This window comes from Dipodomys merriami, unplaced genomic scaffold (assembly GCF_024711535.1).
Source record: "Dipodomys merriami isolate MVZ:Mamm:240054 unplaced genomic scaffold, mDipMer1.0.p SCAF_12, whole genome shotgun sequence".
Lineage (NCBI taxonomy): Eukaryota > Metazoa > Chordata > Mammalia > Rodentia > Heteromyidae > Dipodomys > Dipodomys merriami.
Genome location: NW_027202493.1, coordinates 14,733,125 through 14,756,398, shown reverse-complemented (window position 1 = coordinate 14,756,398; position 23,274 = coordinate 14,733,125). Strand labels below are relative to the sequence as shown.

The 23,274-nt window shown below is 39.6% G+C and overlaps 1 protein-coding gene across 4 annotated transcripts in view; it reads right to left on the bottom strand.

Moving 5' to 3' along the window:
- Trmt9b (tRNA methyltransferase 9B (putative)) overlaps nucleotides 1-23,274 on the bottom strand; it is a 48,619-nt gene that overhangs the window by 20,400 nt on the left and 4,945 nt on the right. For 2 of the 4 annotated variants that reach the window (XM_070016279.1, XM_070016278.1), the window contains exons 2-3: nucleotides 8,033-8,225; nucleotides 286-440 (exon numbers count right to left, since the gene is read on the bottom strand). In XM_070016279.1, the coding sequence (XP_069872380.1) occupies nucleotides 286-439 (154 nt within the window). In that variant the 5' untranslated portion in view covers nucleotide 440; nucleotides 8,033-8,225. The remainder of the gene's footprint in view (nucleotides 1-285; nucleotides 441-8,032; nucleotides 8,226-23,274) is intronic. The other 2 variants (XM_070016280.1, XM_070016281.1) reach the window with 1 other exon arrangement.

Here is a 23,274-nt window from a genome sequence, read left to right as displayed (position 1 = left end):
GTCACGGTCATTTCTATCCTGACTTAATCAATGTTAGATCAGCTTTGGTGGAAGATGTGCACAAAAATCTAGAAGAGATCCTCACTGTCTGAATGTAGGTGTGAGGATGTTCTTGGCCAAGTGATTTGAGACTATACATTTCTGCTATAAAGTGAATATTCTAAAGACTGTTGTGCCAAGGACACAATTTCAGACTTCTTGTTGAGAGGGGGGGGGGAGAGAGAGAGGTGTAGAAAGAGGATATTTCATTTCATTTTTGCCACCTATGGCAAAAGCTTGGCTTACCAATGTCAGCGACGAGGCTGCCTGGCTTCTGGTCTTGGAGAAACTGGCGGACTCGTGGCCAGGCTTTGCTCTGCAGATCACTAAAATACGGGGCTGTGCTCTCATATACATCATGTACATGCTGCTTCTCCAGCCTAGCAGCTTCAGGATCCATCCTGGGGAAGGTAGACCAACCCAAGGCAAGTAGGTCACAGAATGCACCAGATCTGACTGCAAGGGGGCACAGATGTCTTGAAGTTGGCCCTACAGCTTGTGTTATTCTTACGTGTTTTTTTAAGTCCACAACAGAACCTCACTGTTAGCCCACTGACTGCCAAAAGACTTATAAATACAGAGTTGTTATCTGCTAATCTTCAGCAAAGATTATGGTTTAAGAATAGCCCTAAATCATCTTAACTTTCTAGACAAGATCAATTCTTTATTTTGGAAGCACAGCCATTATTCTTACCAAATGTCTCTCCTTGGAGAAAACTGTTCTATCTGATCAGTACAGTCTGACATATTTCTACTTAAGTTGAAACAGTTTATTCGATACTCTCAACTGGAACTTACAAAGCAGACACATGGTTAGCTGTCCATTTTAAACAGTCAAACACTGCATGCTCTTCTTTTAAGCCAAAATCTCAGTAGACTGAAGTCTTTAAATATCCTTCCCAAGGAATCAGTCAGGCAATATAATTCAGAGAACCCTACAACAAATACATTTTTACTTTAATGTACTTGCAGTATGACATTTTGAAACTCTGTAGGTTTAAATTTCCTACAACATGGGCTGGGAAGGTGGCTCAGTGGTAGAGGGCTTGCCTTGCATGCATGAGGCCCTGGGTTCAATTCCTCAGCATCACATAAGCAGAAAAAGCCACAAGTGATGCTGTGGCTCAAGTGGTAGAACGCTAACCTTGAGCTGAGGGACAGTCCCCAGGCCCAGAGTTCTGGCCCCATGTCTGGAGAAAAAAAAATTAAAAAAATTCCTATAACATTTCATGCGTCCTATAGAAACAAATTCCTTATGTGTTCGGTAGCCTGATTAATCTTATAAGACTGCTACTAACAAAATGGCGACACAAAGCGAGAGGGAAATGATCCAGGCTGCTATCAAAGTATAGGCTTGTAAAATACTCTGGATTTTTTAAAAAGGTCAGCAGTCAAAGCCTCATATTGTGTTTCTCCCTTGACATCCAAAACGCACACAACATACCACTGTTTTGAGAAATTCTACAGAAGTCTCATATGACTTTGTTTTTGAGACAGGATGTCATTGTATAGATTAGGCTGGCCTTGTAGTATCCAAGGACTCTTGATCTTCCAGTCTCTAAGTAGAATTATAGGCATGCACCACCCTTCTTGTTTGTTTATTTTCTCCTTCCTTCCTGTTCCTTTCCTTTCCTTTTCTTCCTTTCTCCCTTCCTCTTCTTTTCATTTTCCTTTCTTCCTGCTCCTTTTCTTTTCTTCTTCCTTCCTTCCTTCCTTCCTTCCTTCCTTCCTTCCTTCCTTCCTTCCTTCCTTCCTTCTTTCCTATTCTGGGGCTTGAACTCAAGGCCTGGGCACTCTCCCTGAACTATTTGCACAAGGCTAGCACTTTACCACTTGAGCCACAGCTCTACTTCCAGTTTTGGGGGGGAGTTAATTGGAAATAAGAGTCTCATGGACTTTCCTGCCAGGGATAGCTTTGAACCATGATCCTCAAATCTTAGACTCCTGGGTAGATGGAATTATAGGTATGAGCCACCAATACCAACTAATTTTCTAAGTTTGTTTTTCCTAAAAGTCATTGGGCCTATGACAATCTTTTCTTTCTTTAATACATTTGCTTTCCCAGAAAATACTATTCTACATTAGACATATTTGAAATTTTTACTTTAATGATCTCTACTCAAGAAACTCTCCAACAAAAGAGTATTTTCTCTGAGTATCCTGTTGATGCAAATGAAAAGTACAAGATGACTAGAAAGATGGAAACATAACAGAGTTGCTCGTTGCTGATTATCTGAAAGGAGCTGCTTTGGGGCCCCCTGCTTACATCCCAGCAACCCTGGTTGAACCCAGGGTGAAACCAGTCCACAGCTAGCCCTTATAACCTTGAACATCTCAACCAAGTGACTTAAAGCACGGATAACTGCAGGTAGCTGGGTGCAGTCACTTGGAGTTTGTGCTTGGGAGCCCATTTTAGGCTATGCACATATAGGTGAAGCAAGAGAAAATAGTTCTGCAAGATGAAAATAGCAATTGGGGAGAAAAGCATGAAAGGCTGTGTTGTTCCATAAAACCATGAAAGTGGGAAAGACAGAGGGTGCTTGTTTCTCTGTGTGGATTAGACAGAGCATCAGACTCAGTCAACTCTAAGAAATCCACTCATTTGACAGTACTGGCCTTAGTTATGATATACTTCATTTTCTAACCTTGAATCTCAGTTGCATTTTTTTTAGCTTTAACATATTCTTTACTTGAACTCTTTCTGTTTCTCAAAACCACATCCTTCTAGAGGCAGGCAAATTGCTTCTTTCAGAAAAGAACATTTTGAAACAATTATTTTACACTCCAATTAATTAGTGCTCAAGAGTGCAGACATACAGCATTTTTACCTTTATTGCTACTAGTCAAGCAGTCTATAACACTTAAGATGTAACCTTGAAACAAGTAAGAATTAAATGCTACCAATCCAAAGCAATTGTAAATACAAACAAAATTAAGCAGAGAAAAAAGCAACTAACTTTTCAGGAGAGACTGTGCTCATGAAAGGGAGACCCACGACATTAAATTATCTGTTTGCTTTCTGCTCACAAGCATGAAGCCAGGCATTGGTGGCTCATGTCCCTAATCCAAGCTACCTAGGAGGACTGCAGTTCAAAGCCAGTCCAGGCAGAAAAGTCTGTGAGATTCCATCACCAATTATCCATCCAAATATCAGAAAACAGACATGGTTCAAGTGGTAGAGTGCCAGATGCAAAAAAGAAGTCTTAGCAAGAGTGCAAGGTTTAGCTCCATTAGCATCATAAAGAAAAGAATGGAAAAAAAGAGAGAAAAAGAAAAAGAAAGAAAACCAGGCATGTGAAAAATGAGAGAGAATAGCTAGTTTAAATGCACCAAGGCATAAATTTGCTTGAGGAATGATAGCCCAGGCATGCCTTACTAGTGAGTCATGGGAGAAGGAAAAATAATGTGTAAGGTATGAGAGAGAGGGGGGAGAAAGGGGGAGAGGGAGAAAGAGATAGGGAACACGAAAGAGAGAGAGAAGTCATGTCAGGTATGCATTAAAAATCAGAAAAGCTAGTCTGGATTTTATACTAAGTGCCAGGGGAAGGTGGTTTTAAGTTGGTGGGCATGGGGCAGGCAACATGATTGAATTTACAATAAAAATTGTTGATCTAGGCATAGAGAGCTCTAAGTAGATAATGTATATATTGTTTTAATTTGTACAACTCAGTTCAAGGCTCACCATCCCTGCCCCCTCCCCCCAGTGAACATTTACATCTTAGGTTCCCCAAATGGGCATGTGACTCAAGCTCGCTGTTCATGCATGGTATAGCCCTCATTGCTGGACAGTCATCTGTCAAGGATGGGCAGGTGATGGAAGTTGAGCTCAGCAGAGTCCTCTGAGACATCTCAGTGTGATAAACAAGACATGGCAACACAGAGCTGGAAAGCGGTAAAGGCCAACTGTTGGCAGCATCATGCCTACCAGATGGAAAGGACCTGAGTCCAGGTACACAGAATGCGACCTGGCAAAGCCAGCAGGGGTGAGCGAGAAAAGGAGAGAAAAATGAGCAGCTAGGATACTTGTATACAACCTTTTAGACACAGAACAATAAATGAATAATCAAACAACAAACTCCATCTCATTGAGCAATAGTTCTTTTTGAATTCTATTTTCAACAGTTTAGTGTAATTATGATCAACATGTTACAACCTACTCATAATTGAAGTGCAGATGTTTGGACATATGTAGACACCCAAGAAATCACCAATTCCATAAAAACAACGAACATATTCATCACCCCAGACCTTCCTCCTGTCCCCATCTGTCTTCACCCTGAGCAATTTTTCCTAATGCGACACTTCTGGTCAAAGACAGAAAGGTGGGTGTATAGGCTGGGAAGGTGGCTTAGTGGTAGAATGCTTGCCTAGCATACATGGAGCCCTGGGTTTGATTCCTTCGTACCACATAAACAGAAAAAGCCAAAAGTGGTACTGTGGCCCAAGCAATAGAGTGCTAGCCTTGAGCAAAAAAAGAAGCTCAAGGACAGTGCTCAAGCCTTGAGTTCAAGCCCCAGGTCTAACAAAAAGAAAAAAGAAGGAAAGAAAGGAAGGAAAGAAGGAAGGAAGGAAGGAAGGAAGGAAGGAAGGAAGGAAGGAAGGAAGGAAGGAAGGAAGGGTGTACATTGTGACCATTCAGACATTCAACAGTTATAATTTTACGGGCAACTTTGAATGTATGGCGTGCCTACAAATTAAATAAAATGAAAAAAGAGGTCTTTTTCCAGGTCTATAATGCCCTAATGATTGTTGTGAAGTACACACATACTCACATACGTGTGTGAGGAGTAAGGATATTCAGAGGAGCTATAAAAGCTCCCAGGGAAAGTTTTGCTACTGTGTCATCAAGTTGAGGAGAGACACTGCATTTGATCCACAGAGATATAAGGAACTCCAAGAAGGCTTTGATTTGTCCCCAAGGGTAGCCTCTGTCCTCCAGAAATAATATAGCATTTACTTCATTCCTGGTTTGCTGATGATAATTTGTCATTTTCCCTCCATAAATCCATTAACAGCAGCTAAGAACCTCTAGTTCTTGCTAGTGCATAAATATACTTTTAATAGTTCCTCTCCCTGTAGGAAAGTTTTAGCAGGTCTTCTGTTGCCTAAAGGATAAACTTAGGTTCTTCAAAGGTCTTAGATTCTTCCAAAGGTCAGCTTGACCCCAGTCTACTTTTCCAGCTTTATACACTGTGGTCTCCATGACTGTAAGAATCTCAGAGACACTCAAAGAAATCTCTGCTCTGGTCTGGATGTGGTTTGAGTGTGCCACCCAAGGCTCATAGGCTGGAAATTTGGTCTCAGTGTGGTGAGCAATGTTAAGGTGGTGAGGCAGGAACTTTATGTACCTAGCTTGGTAGTTAGTTCACGGATATCACCCTTGAGAGAAATAAATGCTAGTCTCCTGAGTGAGTTAGTTCTTGCAAAAGTTGTTATAAAAAGAATAAGCATGACCCTTCTCTTCCTCTGGCTTCCTGCCTCCCATGTGACTGTGACTGTCTTCCCCTCATGTGCAGGCTCCTGTCATAGGCCATTTGCTATGTGGTGATTCATCCAGGCAGGCTGACAGCAGGGGCCAAACTAATAGAGCTACTCAATCCAAAAATACGACCTAAATAAATTCTCCCTTATACACTTCTAGCCTCTGGTACTTTTTGTTTTGTTTTGTTTTTCAATCAGTCATGGGGCTTGAACTCAGGGCCTGGGCACTGTTCCTCAGCTCTCTCTCTCTCTCTCTCTCTCTCTCTCTCTCTGTCTCTGTCTCTCTCTCTCTCTCTCTCTCTCTCTCTCTCTCTCTCTCTCTCTCTCTCTCTCTCTCTCTCTCTCTCTCTCTCTCTCTCTCTCTCTTTGTCAGTCATGGGGCCTGAACTCTGGGCCTGGGCAATGTCCCTCAGCTCTTCAGTTCAAGGCAAGTGCTCTACCACTTGAGCTACAGTACCATTTCCAGCTTTTTCTGCTTATGTGGTAGTAAGGAATTGGACCTAGGGCCTCATACATGCAAGACAAGCACTCTACCACTGAGCCACCTTCCCAGCCCCCACTGAGCTCTTTTTACTCAAGGCTAGTGCTCTACCACTTAAAGCCACAGCTTTGCTTTTGGTTTTTGAGTGGTTAATTGGAGATTAACAGGGACTTTCCTTCCCCAGGCTGGTTTTGAACCATGATCCTCGAATCTTAGCCTTTTGAGTAGCTAGGATTACAGTTGTGAATTACCAACACCAGGATCACATGGAAGAAAGAGGGAGAGAGAGAGAGAGAGAGAGAGAGAGAGAGAGAGAGAGAGAGAGAGAGAGAGAGAGAGAGAGAGAGAGAGAGAGAGAGAGAGAGAGAGAGAGAGAGAGTGTGTATGTGTGTGTGTGTGTGTACCGGGACTTGAACTCAGGGCCTTGAATTCTTGCTTGCTTTTTCACTCAAAGCTATTCCTCGCTTCTGGCTTTTTGGTGATTAACTGGAGAGATTGAGTCTCTTTGCCAGACACTGGTGGCTCATGCCTGTAATCCTAGCTACTCAGGAGGCTAAGATCTGTGGATCACGGTTCAAAGCCAGCCTGGGCAGGAAACTCCATGAGACTCTTATCTTCAGTAAACCACTAGAAAACCCGAAGTGGTGCTGTGGCTCAAGCAGTAGAACACTCACCTTGAGCTGAAGAGAGCAGGGAAAGCGCCCAGGCCCAGAGTTCAAGCCCCATGACCAACAGAAAAAAAAAAAAGTCTCTTCAATTTGTCTATTGGTCTGGTTTTAGATTGTGATCCTCATATCTTAGCTTCCTAAGTAGCTAGGATTTCAGGTATGAGCCACCAGTGCCAGTCTCTGGCCCCAGGTATTTTGTAGAGCAACAGAAAATAGAATAACATGTTTACTCATTTCTTTCCTGTGGATATTGGACAAAGTTCTTTAGTTCTTTGGCAAAGGCAGCAATCTGTTCTTTGTCATCTGCAATGTCCTCTTATTGTCCTCTCGCAAAATCTTATGTGGCCTTCATAGGTTAGCACTGCATTGTCCTCCTCCAAAAAGGCTTCATGAATAACTATAGCTAGAAGTAACTATTCCCAGTGTGTCCATACATTGAAAATTGCTCATCTCCAGCACTCTTAGGTCATTTCTCCAAATATCATTGTGAACTCCCACCTCTGTGTACACTCTCAACTAGAGTATAAGCCCTTTGAGAAGAGGTAGTGAAATCTGATATATGTATAATCTGTCTGTGTATATATATATCTCTCTCTTCTCTCTCTCTATCTTATCTACCTATCTATGTGATCCATATGCACATGTGATATATCTTATACTGCTGAAGACTGAGCATCATTCAGTGGTTAACTGAGTAAGCAAAGGTATCAATGAGCTATTTCTTTAACTCCTTCTTGAAGACAGCAGTATTTTACTAGACAAGCTGGTCCTCAGCTCTTCAGTCATAGATTGTGAACAATGCTATGAAACCAGTTGGCACTCAGAGAAATGCAAGGCTATGACTGAGTTCCCCTGGTATTGTCTTATGTTTATGCTCCCCTTTCCTAGTAGAGGCCTATTTTATAGACATACCCTAGGCAATAAATGTCACATTTATACAATAGAACACACATATTGTTTAAAGTATTGTTACATCACATATCAAAATGTCATAATGAAAGCTCATTATTTATACAATTATCATACACTAATTTTAAAGACTAGCTAGCTTTGTGCTTCTTAGAACCTGGCACTTCAAACTTATCTACACATTATTCTGAAAACCCATTGTTTAAAAATGAGTTTATACCTTAGAAAAGCATCTTAAAATACTAAATGCAATTGTATGTTTTTTACTTATCCTGTGCAATGATTTGCAAATAATTTATCTACCTGGTGCAAAGAAAACAAATTCCAACTTTATATTACACTGTCATAAATGACAAATTTTAGGAATTGGGACTAATTAAGTTTAGTAGATCATATTATATTGCCAAAAACTCTTCGTGTATTTAGATTGCAGAAATAGCTGAAAGCTACTAACCTGAGTCATCTTGTGATTACATGAAAATTACTTCTTGTCTTTGTAAATCATGGCAGCTTCCACCCTCAGAGAGTGACAGTTATTTCTCACGACTCCTAGTGTGTACTGTCAATGAGAAGTAGGAGTGAAATCAAATAGCACCATCCTTCACATGACGAACACTCTGTAGGAATCTTTGAAGGGAATTCAGGCTCTAGAAGGAAATAAAAACAAATACTAAATGTCATGTTATATAAAAAAAGAAATACTGAATCTGCCACAGCCAGGGTGACCTCCTGAACTACACATAAATTACCCAAAAAGGAAGGACTAGAAGAACAGTTAAGATGTGGAATGGATCACAATTCCAATAGTGATTTATAAATCAATTCTTACGATTTCAGTAAAACACACAATTCCTTCTCCTCAAATTACATTGAATGATTTCACCTTGTTCCTGGAAAAATTATAAGCATGGCTTAATTAAGTGTATATGATTGAAGACAGTATTACTAAATTAAATTAATGCATGTGATATAGGTGGACTCTTCAATATTCAGATTATCAGCTACATGTTACTCACATTTTTTTTCTTTTTCATTTTATCATGAAATGAATTTTTTTAAAAAAATGTACCTCCAACTTCTAGAGGCTCACGCCTATAATCCTGGCTACTCAGGAAGCTGAGATCTGAGGATTGCAGTTTGAAGCCAGCCCAGGCAGGAAAGTCAGTTGAGACTCTGATCTCCAATTAACCACCAGAAAATCGGAAGTAGCACTGTGGCTCAAGTGGTAGAGCGCTAGCCTTGAGCTGAAGAGCTCAGGGACAGCACCCAGGCCCAGAGTTCAAGCCCCACGACTGTCAAAACAAAACAAAACACACAAAAAACCTTCTAGAGCAGCGTATGGAAGGAAAAGCGTTCTCAAAGGGGTTCACAACTAAACGGAAGCTCAGAAAATGAGTAAGATCACTGCTAAAGATGATGATCATAGGCACAGGAATCAGCATATACCAAAGCAAGAAATGGAATCAATGATAACCTCTGATGAGCTTCAAGTGAACTAATAATCATAATTACTTACTATGGGCCAGGCCCTGTTGGAAGCCTTTACCATATATTAAGTAGCTGAATTTTTCCAAAAACTATATTTCTCCCATTTTGCAGAAAGGGAAGCAGAAGCCCAGAGAACATAGTGACCAATGAACACAGCTAGTGAATGGCAGAGTCTGGATCTGAGCACCTTGACTCCAGAGTTCCCAGCCCTCTTCCTCTCTAACTGGTGGGGAGGAACGGAGGGAGATAGCAAAAGAAAGTCTGTAATACTAGTGGTAGTCAGATAATGCAGTCTTGGTTTGCCATTCTAAGGTGCCCAGTTCTTCTTTTGAATACAGTGGGGATCTATTGAATTGTTTTAACAATGAGCAATGGCAAAGTATGACTTGGGTTTTAGAAATTTCCTCTGGCAATAGGATAGCTGAGCATTGCCTGGATGGGTCCAGATGGAAACAGAGAAACACATTAGACAAAGAATGGAATCCAGGATCCTAAGGAAGGGGCAAATACCAGGGACACTGAGGAGACACCCAAATTGATAGGATATGGTAACCAACAATGAAGAATTTAGGAAACCAACAGGCTGAAGATGAAGCTGTGGTAATAATAGGGCTGACAGTAACTGCTACCACCACCATACTAAAGTAAGGTAGAAGACAGAATGTGCAAGATAAACAGATGAAAAGTTTGGTAGGCATCATATCAAAACTGTCGGGTGCTGGTGACTCATGCCTGTAATCCTAGCTACCCAGGAGGCTGAGATCTGAGGATCAAGGTTCAAAGTTTGGGCAGGAAAGTCTGTGAGAATCTTATGTCCAATTAGTCACCAAAGAGCCAGAAAGTAGAGCTGTCCCTCAAGTGATAGAGCACTAGCCTTGAGCACAGAAACTCAAGGACAGTGCCCAGGACTTGAGTTCAAGCTGTAGAACCAACATACACACACACACACACACACACACACACACACACACACACACACACACACACACACACATACATACACACACACACACAAAAGAAACAAAACAAAACAGATAAGCCCTTATTTCAAAATACCTGTGAACATATAAAAAACCTGTATTTACAGATTTCTGCCACTGCAGGAGATAGGATAAAAAGGAAATACAAGTTAACAGGTTTTCAGATGCTTAGGTGATTGGCAACACATTATGCTTTATATTAGGATATAGGTTATTTGAAAATATTTTTATGTTTTGTGATTGACTGCAACACCTTTCAGATAGGAACAATGTCTCTTATGAGCGCCACCATCTTTATTTGGTATTGTAACATATATATTCAATGAACATCTATCAGATAGTTAGGTTGAAGAAAAGAAAGGGAAGATGAAAGCAATGATAATGGGACTGATCATCAGGGAGAACTCAGAGGAGGTGAGGGCTCAGGTTTGGATATGTTTGTGTAGTATTTGAAGGACACATAAATAAGAGCACCCTGAGAACAGACTGGATCAGAGATCACACAAAAATCATCACCCTAGCACTTGATGGTTATGCTATCATAATTAAATTGGATTCAAATATTGACTGTGGCACCCTACAATATCCTTTCATTGGAAACTGTAAGGAGAGCACAAGAAGGGGGAAATGGGATTCCCCACTATCTAGACTCCAGCCTAATAGAGAGTAATACAGAATAAAGTCAGAGAGATAATAGGAGAGAGCAAGCATGTAACCAATGGACAGAAAAGGGCAAACAGCAAGCAATATTCCCTTTGGCAGTCTGAAGTCACACTTTGTGATTCCTAAATAATGAGACAAGTAAAACAGGCCCATTAATATTCTCCATTCTACACAGAACTCCTCAATGATCTGCCAGGGAGATCACAGTGGAAATGAACAGGAAGAGAACAACTGGCATTCTTAATTGAAATCCTATGAGCAAAACAAACTCAGGACTTCAAAGCAACAGAGCACTGAGCGAATGGCTCTGAGAATTCCATGGCTCTAGAGAGACTGTAAGTAAACAATATTGTAAGCAATTGTGTGAACAAAAGTAGACAACAAGAGGGAGCAGCTTTTTAAGAGAGAGAGACTTAATACAGCCTAAGATCAGTTTGCTTTTCTTGAAAAATTTCACAAATGTATTTCATGCTGGAGAAGGATATGATCCCCAAAATTGAAATGGATCTGATACTGTGTGGATGGGAAACTGACTGACTGTGTGTGTGTGTGTGTGTGTGTGTGTGTGTGTGTGTGTGTGTGTGTGTGTCTGCACATGCCCGTATGTGCATGTGCATGTGCATGTCTGTTTTTAAAGAAGAATGATATAAAAAAAAAACCCGCAACATAATATTGATCACCAGTTCACTACCAGAATCCTCCACAGGCAATCACTAGGCTGTTTTTGTTGTAACTGTATGTCATGTTGATTCGGTAGTAGAGAGGATGTTAAAAAAAAAAACCATGAAAATCAAATATGAGATTTAAGGAAATGAAAATACAGCACCTGGCTTCCCCTAGGCATTCACTGCTGGTGTCAATTTAACAAAACTAGTTCTAAGTCTGTGATGAGATAAAAGGAATAGGATATCTGAGCAGCTGCTAGCAAGGAGAACACTCTGACATTCTAAAAGGCAGTATCAGAGGAGGAGCAAAACATTCATTATCCCTCCACTTTCCTCTCAGGAAGGACAGCGAAGGATAGGGGGAGGAATCCCCTAGTCATTGTGCCAGCAAACAGCTGTTCCAGAAAGGGCTTTTCAGAAAAGGTCACTGAGCTCAACGAAACTATAAACGGAGTAATGATTTACTAAGGAAGAAATTAAGGAGGAAATATGAAGATGGATGATACATTAGTGTCTTTCATAAAATATATTTGTATGCTGAGTGTTGGTGGCTCACACCTGTAATCCTAGCTACTTAGGAGGCTGAAATCTGAGGTTTAAGATTTTAAGCCAGCCTGGCTGGACAAATCCAAGAGACTCTTATCTCAAATTAACCAGAAAAAAAACCAGAAGTAGAGTATTGCTCAAGTGGTAGAACAAAAAAAAATCCAAGTGAGAGCCCGAGGCTCTGAGTAGTATTGGCATGAAATATATAAATAAATATAAATACGTAATACGTATACATTTACATTTATGTTTACTTATCCCAAGATAGGCACTGCAGAGATGTGTTGCTGAAAGAAATAGCCTGATGATGTATTTGAGATTCAGGAAGAGGCCACATGTGTACATAGTATAAATGTGGACAGTCTGGTATATCATCCAATGGTGTTATAGTATGATTTGTTCCTCTTCTGTGTCTCTCCTTCTTCTATTTACTTCCTCAGCCTGGGGTCTTGTTCTTATTTTTGTGGGTTTTACAATACAGAAAGAAAAACACCAAAGTTGTAGAATAAGAAAGAATAGCTCTCTTCATCTTCATTTGAAAGCTAGGATAGATAGATGGTCATAGATGACAGATAGATAGATAGATAGATAGATAGATAGATAGATAGATAGATAGATAGATAGATAGAATCAGATTAGATGAATGTAGGTGGTTTAAAGCCTGTCAGAATTGCACAGACAAAGGGACAAGTTGGAAGGCCATGATTTCAAAGGAGAACCCTTTAAAACTGATTAAAATTTAGCTTTATGAAAACTGATCACACTATAAATTGATGAAAGCATTGTCACAAAACAATACAAGAATAAAGAAGTGAGTCTGAGGAAGAATCTTACTATTGTGATCTTCAAATACCCTAGGCTTTCTGCCTTCTTCAAAGCTCCAGGTCCCGATGTTCATCTTCTGCCTCACCATCTTTAAGATCCTCCCCTCGCTTTCAAGAATCTCCCAAGTATCTTGGTACGCCATATAAACACCCCTATGATCTGACACCAACCAGCCTCAGACTGTGGGAGTCACGGCCTAACAGGAGACAATGCTGTTACCAAATAACTGTCTCTCCACTTCAGCCTCTCCCTTCTGCCCACAGCTTTGGTGTGAGGGTGGGGACTCTACAAACATTTCTTCCCTGCCAGGTGACTCTGTCACAATCAAAGCCATATGGAGCCTAGAGGGCAAAAGGCACAGAAGCAACCAGCCCCTGTTGGTTTCTTGTTCCTGCCAGTTGCCCAGCAACAGCCCTTCCTTGTAGCAGTGTTTGATTCTAAAGTAGTGGATGAGTTCCAGCTTTTTGCATTTGCTCCCCCAGAATCAACCTCTTTGCTCTCATAGGAGGGCTGGCACCAGCCAACCAGGATCCCTCCTAAGAGATCTATGTCTTAGGCCACAGGCTCCTCATTCTAAGATCTGCAAGTACAGCACCAGCAGGCCCAGGCTCCTCCCTGGAGAGGTCTCATGACTCATGATGTCCCTCCAACATCCCAAAGTCTGACTTTCCTCAGAGCCTCTGGGTGCTGATCAGTCCAGCTGCTTCCTGCAGTTACTCTTGCTTCCCAACCTATTTATGTTGCTTTGTCCTAATCTAAGCCTCAAATAGCTATTTAACCAATTCCTTGTATCAAATTCTCTCTGCTTACATAACTGGCACAAATTCCATCTCCCTGAATAAGCTCTGGATACTACTGCATGAAAAATGAAAGCAAAGAGGAATTTTGCTTCAATATTATATATTCATCTACAGCATAATGAGTCCTACCAAAACCCCTTTAATAATGGGGAAAAGAGAAAGCAGGAAATAGGAAGGAGTGGGTGAAATTGTCCAAAGTTCATTGCATGCATATGTGGAGTTAACACAATGAACTCCCTCATGCTATCAAAATAAAAATAAAGGAAAAGAAGTCTCCCCTTCAGCATGCTGAAACAGTTACTTACTTCCTGTATCTTTCAACCATAAGCACTATAAGCACCATGACATTTAGTATCCTGCTATTTTGTTGGTGCATATATATATATATATATATATATATATATATACACATCTATATAGAGAGATATAGATATATCTACATTTTTACCCACCCAGCATATGGAACAGAGTTTGGCCATAGCAAATGCTCAATCATATTCACCAATAAATGAATAGGACATGTTTAGTTTAAAGCTTTAAAAGAATTATTATGAAACTATACATCGCATGAAGGTAAGTAGCTGAACTGCACAAAATTTTTCAAAATGTCTTAGCAAAAGCCATTTTCTGATCTTTATTTTTCCATTTTTTGTTCAATAACTTTTGTCAGTGGGAATTTCTTTGTATTTTTCTTTTTCATTAAGGTCTATTATTAATACTACCAATCAATAGTAAATCTCAACCACATACTGATGATTATGCTAGATGCTCTAATAAATAAGTTCGTCGTAAATTTAGCCAATAAACAATTTGAAAATAAACACATACATACATACAAACACACACAATCACACAATTTCCAAAGTATAACTCACAACATTTCAGTACGATGGAAAGCAGCTATGCTAGGCAGAGCCAGAGGTGGTAAGGCCAGGTTTGTGGCTCACCTGCAGTGTGATGTTGGGAAAGTCATCGAACCTCCCTAGGTTATCTGCTACTTCACCTTCTTACAAATAAAGAAGTACAGGTAATTTCTTAAGGGCCCATCCTCTTCTGTGTCTGTGTGTCTGTGTGCGCGTGCGAGTTACTAGGCTCGAATTTCGAGCCACTTACTCTCAGTCATTTCTCTTATTTACTTTGCTCAAAGCTAGAATTCAACCACTTGAATCACACCTCCACTTCTGGTATGGAACATAAGAGACTCTTGGATTTGCCTGCCTAGGTTGTCCTTGAACCACAATCCTCAGATCTCAGCCTAGTAGTTTGGATTACAGGTGTGAGCTACCAGTGCCTGCCTTCTTTCTCATTGTAAACTTGGATTTTTCATGTTCTTTAACATCCCATGTGTACAAAACAACTTATAAATATTGATAGCCAATACACAGACTCCAATTTCTTTACCTCACAACCCACTTCTCCACAAAGACCTAGGGACTGAGAACAGGCAAAGCAAAGTGACTGACAGTATGTAAGCAGTCCAATAAAAAAGCCTACATGCAAATTCTGATTTCCACTGGTAAAAGATACTATAATTTTCTGCATCAAAAAATTTAAACCTGTCTGGATATTTGTAAGATCATAGTCTGTAGAGTGGTATCAATAGTGACAGCTGCATTAACCATCAAACACAATGGAGTACATGAAAAGCTCAGTCCCGGACAGCCAGTCATCTCATTGACACATAAAAGGATCAGACAGGCAGGAGGCAGCTGCACAAGATCGGAGCGCATGCTCCCTAAGGGGAGCTCTGAAGCCAAGGCCAGGCTGTGAACGTGAACTGAAAGCATGGGACAGTAAGAGGTGGACTGTAATTGCCAGAAAGGTATTCTCATTATCATCACGTTGCCAATGGAGAATAAACTGTAAAATAAAGTCTGCCAAGGCTTGAGGATATAGCCCAGTAGAAGAAAGCCACAGGATCAATTCCTAGCAAGAAAGGAAGAAAGGAAGAAGAGGAAGGAAGGGGAGGAAGGAAAAGGAAGGAAGGAAGGTAACCTCATTCTTACCAAAGGCCAAATCCCAGAGAAGTCATGGACTTGAACAAACATTTACAGTCCCTTGCTATGAACGTCTTTCACAATATGATTCATATTTTATTTTGAACTTAAATAGTATATATTACCTTTTGAGCAGCTATGTAATAGGGCAATTCAGTCTATGCACAAACAATAACAACATTACAACAACACTACAGGCATAGGCTCATTACTACACTAATATTGGCAATTACATTATGTGATCCCTAATGTTCTGAAAATATATTTAATGATTTCTTGTGAAAAAAAATAAATTTTTTGTTGGTCGTGGGGCTTCAACTCTGGGCCAGGGTGCTGTGCCTCAGCTCTTCAGCTCAAGACTAGGGCTCTACCACTTAAGCCACAGCACCACTTCCAGTTTCCTGAGTGATTTATTGGAGATAAAAGTCTCACAGACTTTTCCTGCCCGGGCTGGCTTTGAACCATGATCTTCAGATCTCAGCCTCCTGAGCTAGGATTACAGATGTGAGCCATTGGCACCTGATGTGAAAAATATTTTTTAATAATTCTGGAAATTCCAGTAGGAAAGTGAATAGCTAGTTAAAAAGAAACATGGAAAATGAAGGAGGTTTGCCATTTTCAAGGAGCAGCTTTAATTAGAAAGGATGTCGATAGTTATAGTACAGTGATGAGGAAAAGTTCCAAACAATCTGAATGGAGAGAAAGGGAGCTGATCAAATGCTAATAGGAATAAATAACTCTTTTTAATGGCAACTTTAACATACACAATGCACATACATGTAAACACATGTGCTCCCACACATAAACTCCAGGTAAAACAACAGTTGTCACCTTCCCTCTGACTCCACTGAGGTCTAATGGGTTGGGACTCTATGTGGAAACTATATAGTAGAATTAAGAATAGGAGACTCAAGGTTCCAGACTGATAAACATTCCTACAATGTTCAGTGATTAGTTATTTATTTATTTATGTTTAATTTTATTGTCAAGGTGATGTGCAGCAGGGTTACAGCTACATATGTAAGGTAGTGAGTACATTTCTTATCCAACTTGTTATCCCTTCCCTCATTTTTCTCTCAGTTTCCCTTTCCTCTAGAACCTCTCCTCCCCCGAAAGTTGTACAGTTCATGTCCAACATATTGTCTTTTGAATATCGCTGTTCCCTTGGTTCACATTTTGTCCTTTGTTTCACCATTTTGTTGTTCCTGTTCCCTACCCTAATTCAGATAAATGTATCTGCAATACCCAGGGTACCAAAATCAAATACACTGGCCACAGGGTATAAACCATAGGGGGAAAAAGCACAAAAGAAAAAAAGAAATCACATAGTACATTAAAAACAAAAATCACAAAGAAAAAACATGTTGTTCCATGTCTTGGAGTTCATTTAGCTTAACAGCATCTTATATAGTCATGTATAAAGCTATTGAGCTATTCTGCTTTCTGCTAAGATTATCCTAGGCATACACTAATTATTACAAGTGAGGGAAACCATGGGATCTATGTTTCTTTAGGTCTGACTTCCTTCACTTAATATGATTTTTCCCAAGTCTTTCCATTCCCTTATGAATGGGGCAATGTCATTCTTTCTGATGGAGGCATAGAATTCCATTGTGTATATATACCACAGTTTCTTGATCCATTCATCTACTGAGGGACATCTGGGTTGGATCCATATCTTAGGTATGGTAAATAATGCTGCAATAAACATGGTTGTGCTGGTAGCTTTAGTATGGCCCTGTTTGTGGTCATTTGGGTAAATGCCCAGGAGTAGGATTTCTGGGTGGGTCAATGGGAGCTCTATGTGTAGTCTTTTAAGGAACCTCCTTAACACTGCTTAACCTGCTTTCCAGAATGATTGAACACATTGACACTCCCACCAACAGTGTAATAGAATTCCCTTTTGGCCACATCCCCACCAGCATCTGTTGTTATTAAATTTCTTGATAATGGCCATCCTAATTGGGGTGAGGTAGAATCTCAATGTTGTTTGATTTGCATTTCTTTTATGGCCATAGATATTGAGTATTTCTTCATGTAGCTATTGGCCATTCTTATTTCCTCTTCAGAGAAGTCTTTAGCCCACTTATTAATAGGGTGGTTGTTTCTTTGAGGATTTATTTTGGGGGGTTTAATTTTTTGAGTTCTACATATATTTTAGATATGAGGCCCTTTCTCTGTTGTATGGCTAGTGAAGATCTTCTCCCAAGGTGTAGGCTTTCTATTGATCTTGCTAACTATGTCCTTTGCCATGCAGAAGCTCTGTAGTTTCATGCAATCCCATTTGTCCAATCTTTTTTTGATTTGTTGTGTTTCTGGGTCTTTATTAAGAAAATTTTGACATTTCGCAAGGTAACCTCATGTTTCTTCTCTTCCTTCCTGTAATGTTTTCAGGGTGTCTGCTTTACCTTGAGGACTTTTATCCATTTGGAATCGATTCTGGTGCAGCTGATATATAAGGATCTAACTTTAGTTTTCTATGGGCATTTAGCCAGTTTTGCCATCCTATTCTTCCATCCTATTTTTTTGGCTCCCTTATCGAAGATAAGGTGGCCATAGGTCTGCAAGTTCATATCTAGGTCTTCAGTACTATTCTATCGGTCCTCAAGCCTGTTCTAGTGCCAGTATCAAGCTGTTTTCATTACTATAGCTTTGTAATGGAGTTTGAAGTTTGGTATTGATATTCCTTCAGCATTGTTCTTTCTGCTAAGGATTGGTTTTGCTAGTCAGGGTCTTTTATTATTCCATATGAATCTTTGGTTTGCTTCCTTCATTAAAGAAAGATGTTGGGATAATGACAGGCTGAATTTGTCTATAGCCTTTGGTAGTATTGCCATTTTCATGATGTTAATTCTCTCAATCCAGGAGCATGGGAGGTTTTTCCACTTCCTTAGTTCTGCTTTAATTTCCTTTTACAGGTTTTTAAAGTTTCCATCATAGAGGTCCTTCACTTCTTTGGTTAAGTTACTTCCTAGGTATTTTATTGGGCTATTACAAAAGAAGTTGCTTTCTTGATTTGCACTCTTCTCATTATTGGCATGCAGAAAAGCCATTGATTTTTGAGGGTTAATTTCATATCCTGATTCTTTGCCAAACTTTCTGATCAGCTTGAGTAGCTTGGGAATGGAGTCCGTGTGTTTCTTTAAATATAGGATCATGTCATCTGCAAAGAGGGAGAGTTTTACTTCATCTTTCCCTATTTGGATCCCCTTTATGTTTGCATTTTGCCTTATTGCTCTAGCAAGGCATTCTAATACTATATCAAAAAGGAGTGGAGAGAGCAGACATCCTTGTCTCATTCCTGAATTTAGAGAAAATGGCTTTAGCTTTTCATCATTAAGTAAAGCCATTAAATGGCTTTAGCTTTTTGCCATTGTTTGCCGGTCGTGGGGCTTGAACTCAGGACCTGGGCACTATCCTTGAGTCTGTCTGTGCCACTTCCAGCTTTTTATGAGTTCTTGGAGATAGGAGTTTCACAGACTTTTCTACCTGGGCTGGCTTCAAACCACAATCCTCAGATCTCAGCCTACTGTGTAGCTAGGATTATAGGCATGAGCCACCAGTGCCTGGCTCAATGACTTTTCACTTTGCCTTCATCTGTTTTAAGGGTAGTATCTTGGTATCTGCACAGGGTTCACTCTAACACCCCACCCCATGTTTGGATATCAAAATCTACAGGATGCTCAAATCTTTTATATAATGTGTATGACCTCCTATACACTTTAATCATCACCAGAATATTTATAATGCCTAATAACAATGAATGCCACGTCAATAGTTGTTATACTGTATTGTTTAAGGAATATTTGTACCATAATTAAACTGCCTGTGTTGAAAAGTACTAACTACAAGTCGCCCCTTGAATTAAATAAAAGCAAGAATGGTTGGCATCCTCACTTCCAGTTTTATCTCTGTGCTGAGCCTTTCACCTTGTATCCAGGGAAGATGGGATTTATTGATGACAGGTTTCAAAAAGAAATGGAGAAAACTCCCCCAAATTGGTGGGACAGACCACCCACAACACAACAATGACCTGTTTAACCTGCGCAGATTGGTTTCCTTAGTGAAGACAAGTATAATAATTTCTTCAGAAGTCCTCCCCAAACTAGGACTGAGATAAAGACCAACTAGGCCAAACCCATGGCTGGGACTATTTACACATACCTTTTATCTCCTGCCCTATTTCTTTGTCTGTTTAAACTGAAAGCTCATGCCTGTATCATGAAAATGGCTGAAGACGGGCTGAAATGCTTTCTTCCTTCAGCTGCCCTTATTTCATAATAAATCTTTCTCTGCTTTTATCACTACTCAGCTCTTTATTTGTCATGTTGGAACAAACAGAAAAACCTACCAGGTGAACCCCTGGGAGTCTGGGCCTGGGACCTAAAACTCTGGTTTTGTAATGATCCATACATGTCTTGGATAGACAATATTTTTTTCATCTACTTTTGGTACTTGACTGGTTGTATCTATGGATGCAGGAGCCTTGGATACTGAAAAACAATTGTACTTCTCAATCTTCATTCAGTCCTGCCTTGTCAGCACTTCTTGCTTTTTATGTTGTCCCTCGTGAGCTCCTTCACTCTCTAGCTTGTTGCCTTTTGTCTACTTTGGGCTCTACATAACGGCATCTGTTGGGATCCTATCTAAAATATAAAGAAAAAGACTTTTAGGTGAGCAGAGATGTCACCTTTGGTGGCATCTGTATTGACTGCTCACAAGCTGCCTTGACTCTGGATTGTCATAGGGATGCTGTGACAGGCTGGCTGGACCTATGACCTGTGTCAAGTCCTTGGGTGCTGGCCCTCTGACGGCCAGCCTTCCAGGCTGATTCCAGTATTCTTCACTTCCATGTTACTTCTCACCTTCATACCCAGCCCTTCCAAAGCTGGTCTTTTACTTTGCTCCACTGTCTGCAGCAATCTACACCTACTTCGTACCTGCGGAAACCAATGTGAGGCACGCGCTGAATGTTTACATCACACAGAGAGACTTTCAGTTCTGAGTAAATGCTGCAATTATGCAAGCTGCACAGACTAGGAAAGACGCCAGTTAAAAGAATGGGTCTCATTTGCAGGCAGCTTGCATTGTGTTTTATAAGAATGTGTTTGACATTTTAAGCTTTCCTGTGACTGTAAATTGCACTTCTCCTAGCAGCAGGAGTTATTAAGTCTGTGCTCAGAATAAACCAGACTGTTTTGGAAAGTTTAATATTTTTTTTCTTTTTCTATGTTCCATTTTATGATTGTATTTTTTTCCTCAAAGAGAAACCCATGTATTAGAATACACAGTTTATTATTTCAAATTTATAATGACAAATTATTTTATTTTTTTAAACCCTCAATGGGTTCCGTCATAGCCTACTTTAAAAACTAAAAACAAATTAAACAAGAAGATAGAATCTGGCTCTAAATTAATTTTTTTAATGAATAAACATTCAACCTGAAATTCTTGGGGCGTACAAAAAATCATTTGGAACATAGATACATTCACAGCAGCTAGAATACCATCTGTTTTGTTACTTGCACAATTGTTTAATTTACTGCTGAGAGAGTGGCATCTAAGGCTTTCAAATTTGAGCTCCTCCACCCCCATGCCAATAATGTGGAGATGTGAAGCAATATTTTTAATAACAGAATAAATTATTGTAAAACTAGCTTTAAGCTAACAGAAATAATATAATAATGATGAGTCTTTCAAAGTTTGTTTAGAAATGCCTTATAGTCTTTCTACAGCCTCATAGTCTTTTATATTGTTAGAAAATGAGTCATTGTTAGCTGACACATGAAAAAAGAAAATCAGACCTGAAAATAAGAAAATGGAACCAGATTGGTGGCTCATGCTATTCAGGAGGTTGAGATTTGATGAGGATCATGGCTCAAAGCCAGCTTGGGCAAGAAACTCTAACTTCCAATTAATCACTAAAAAGCTGGAAATGGAGGTGTGCCTCAAGTAATATAGTGAGCAAAAAAATCTCAGGGGTAGCACGCAGGCTCTGAACATAAACTTCAGTACCAGCACCAAAAAAAGCCAAAAATAAACAAAAAAAGGCAAATGAATGTAAAATCAAAGTGCATATAATTGACATTACTTATAAATTATATAGATTCAATAAGAATCAATGAGTATGAGAATCAGTCAAAACCAATGAGAATTAATCAATATATGAAAGTTAAGTGACTAATTTCTTTAGGACAAAGGACTGTAATCCATGTTTTTTTGTTTTTGTTTTTTTACTCCATAAGACTATATCTACTTATCCAACTGAAAAAGGGGTGGTCTTCAGGCACATTCTTAACTAAAATAGATGTTACACAAAGAACCCAGTAATTGGTATAAATGTTTCAGTGATTCGTATTTACATGCAGTAAAAGTTTCCAAGTCAAATTTCAATTTTTTATTATTCAACAAGTCTTCCATTTCCTGCTTTAATGGATGGATCATAATTCATCAAGCAGTGGGAATAATTCAAAGCTCAAACTACGGTGTTGGTAACTTGACAATATAGTTGGCAAGGTGAGTTTTGCTGATGGCAAAACACAGCCACAGTATGAAATAGTATGCTTCAGCACTATCAGTATTAGATTTCTAGGACCTTCGTGTTTCGAAGATTACTTTTGTCCTTGCAGAATATACTACACTTAAAGCCAATACAACATCTCACTAAGAATAAAAGCTTCTGTGAGCTCTGCCAATATAATTTTAACAGCCCATATTTTAACTTGTTAAAAATAGTTTGTAAAATGGATGGACAAACTCCCAGACAAGAGATCATCAATTGCTTTGGCTGAGAAAAAGATCTTTGTAAGTACCTACTTCAACATTCTGCTCACAAGTTTCAACATGAGAGTTTATACAACTTTTTTTTTAACAGAATGTACATGTATGATCTAGCCTCTTTCTATGCTTATGTAGCAATAATAATATTCTTTCTTAGGAAAATAGGGCAGAAATAGGGCTATAGTTCAGCCAGATAGATGCAGAACCTAAAGAGCTTCCTGCAGAAGAATATAATCCAGTTCTGCAGTAGGTAAAGTAGTAGGTTTAGAGGGGACATGACACCAGATAGTTTTGAAGCTTCAGGACTGGTATTTCCTCCCATTTGGGGGCCTTTACTTCCATAAAGGGATAGGCTAAATGAGACCAGACGAAGTAATGTGTTTGACATTGGCATTGTAATATCCACACCTATAGCCAAAGGTAGAATACTTTTCTCTACCCAGAAGGTCCACCTTCTTTCATCTATCTTCTTTCTTTCTTTTGTCTATCTTCTTTCATTTCAATACCAATTTCAGTAAAGAGTTCTGTTCTGCTTTTCTGAGGAATTTCATAGTTCCCTATGAAGACTTTAAAGATCCTGGCCATATCGATTATTCTGTCATTCAGTCTTCCATTCCCCTCCCCATCCCCCCCCCCCGTTTTCCCCTCACCCACCGCAGCTGCTCTGCTGATTCTTTGTATTGCTAAAGTCTGCATTCAGATCTGAAATTCTCAGTAACATTCCCTATCCCCAGAAGCATCTATGATTAGTAAATCATGGTATTTGTGACAGAAAAATATCTGTGTGTGTGTGTGTGTGTGTGTGTGTGTGTGTATAACATTTGAAAGCATGGGGTACTCTTTTCAGTGGGTACTTTCTTTAGATTAGCTGCATCAACTGCTTTGCTGTTGTTCTGTTTTGTTTTCTGATGAATTCTACAAAGGAAGAGCTGGACTCCAGCTACCTTGAAGC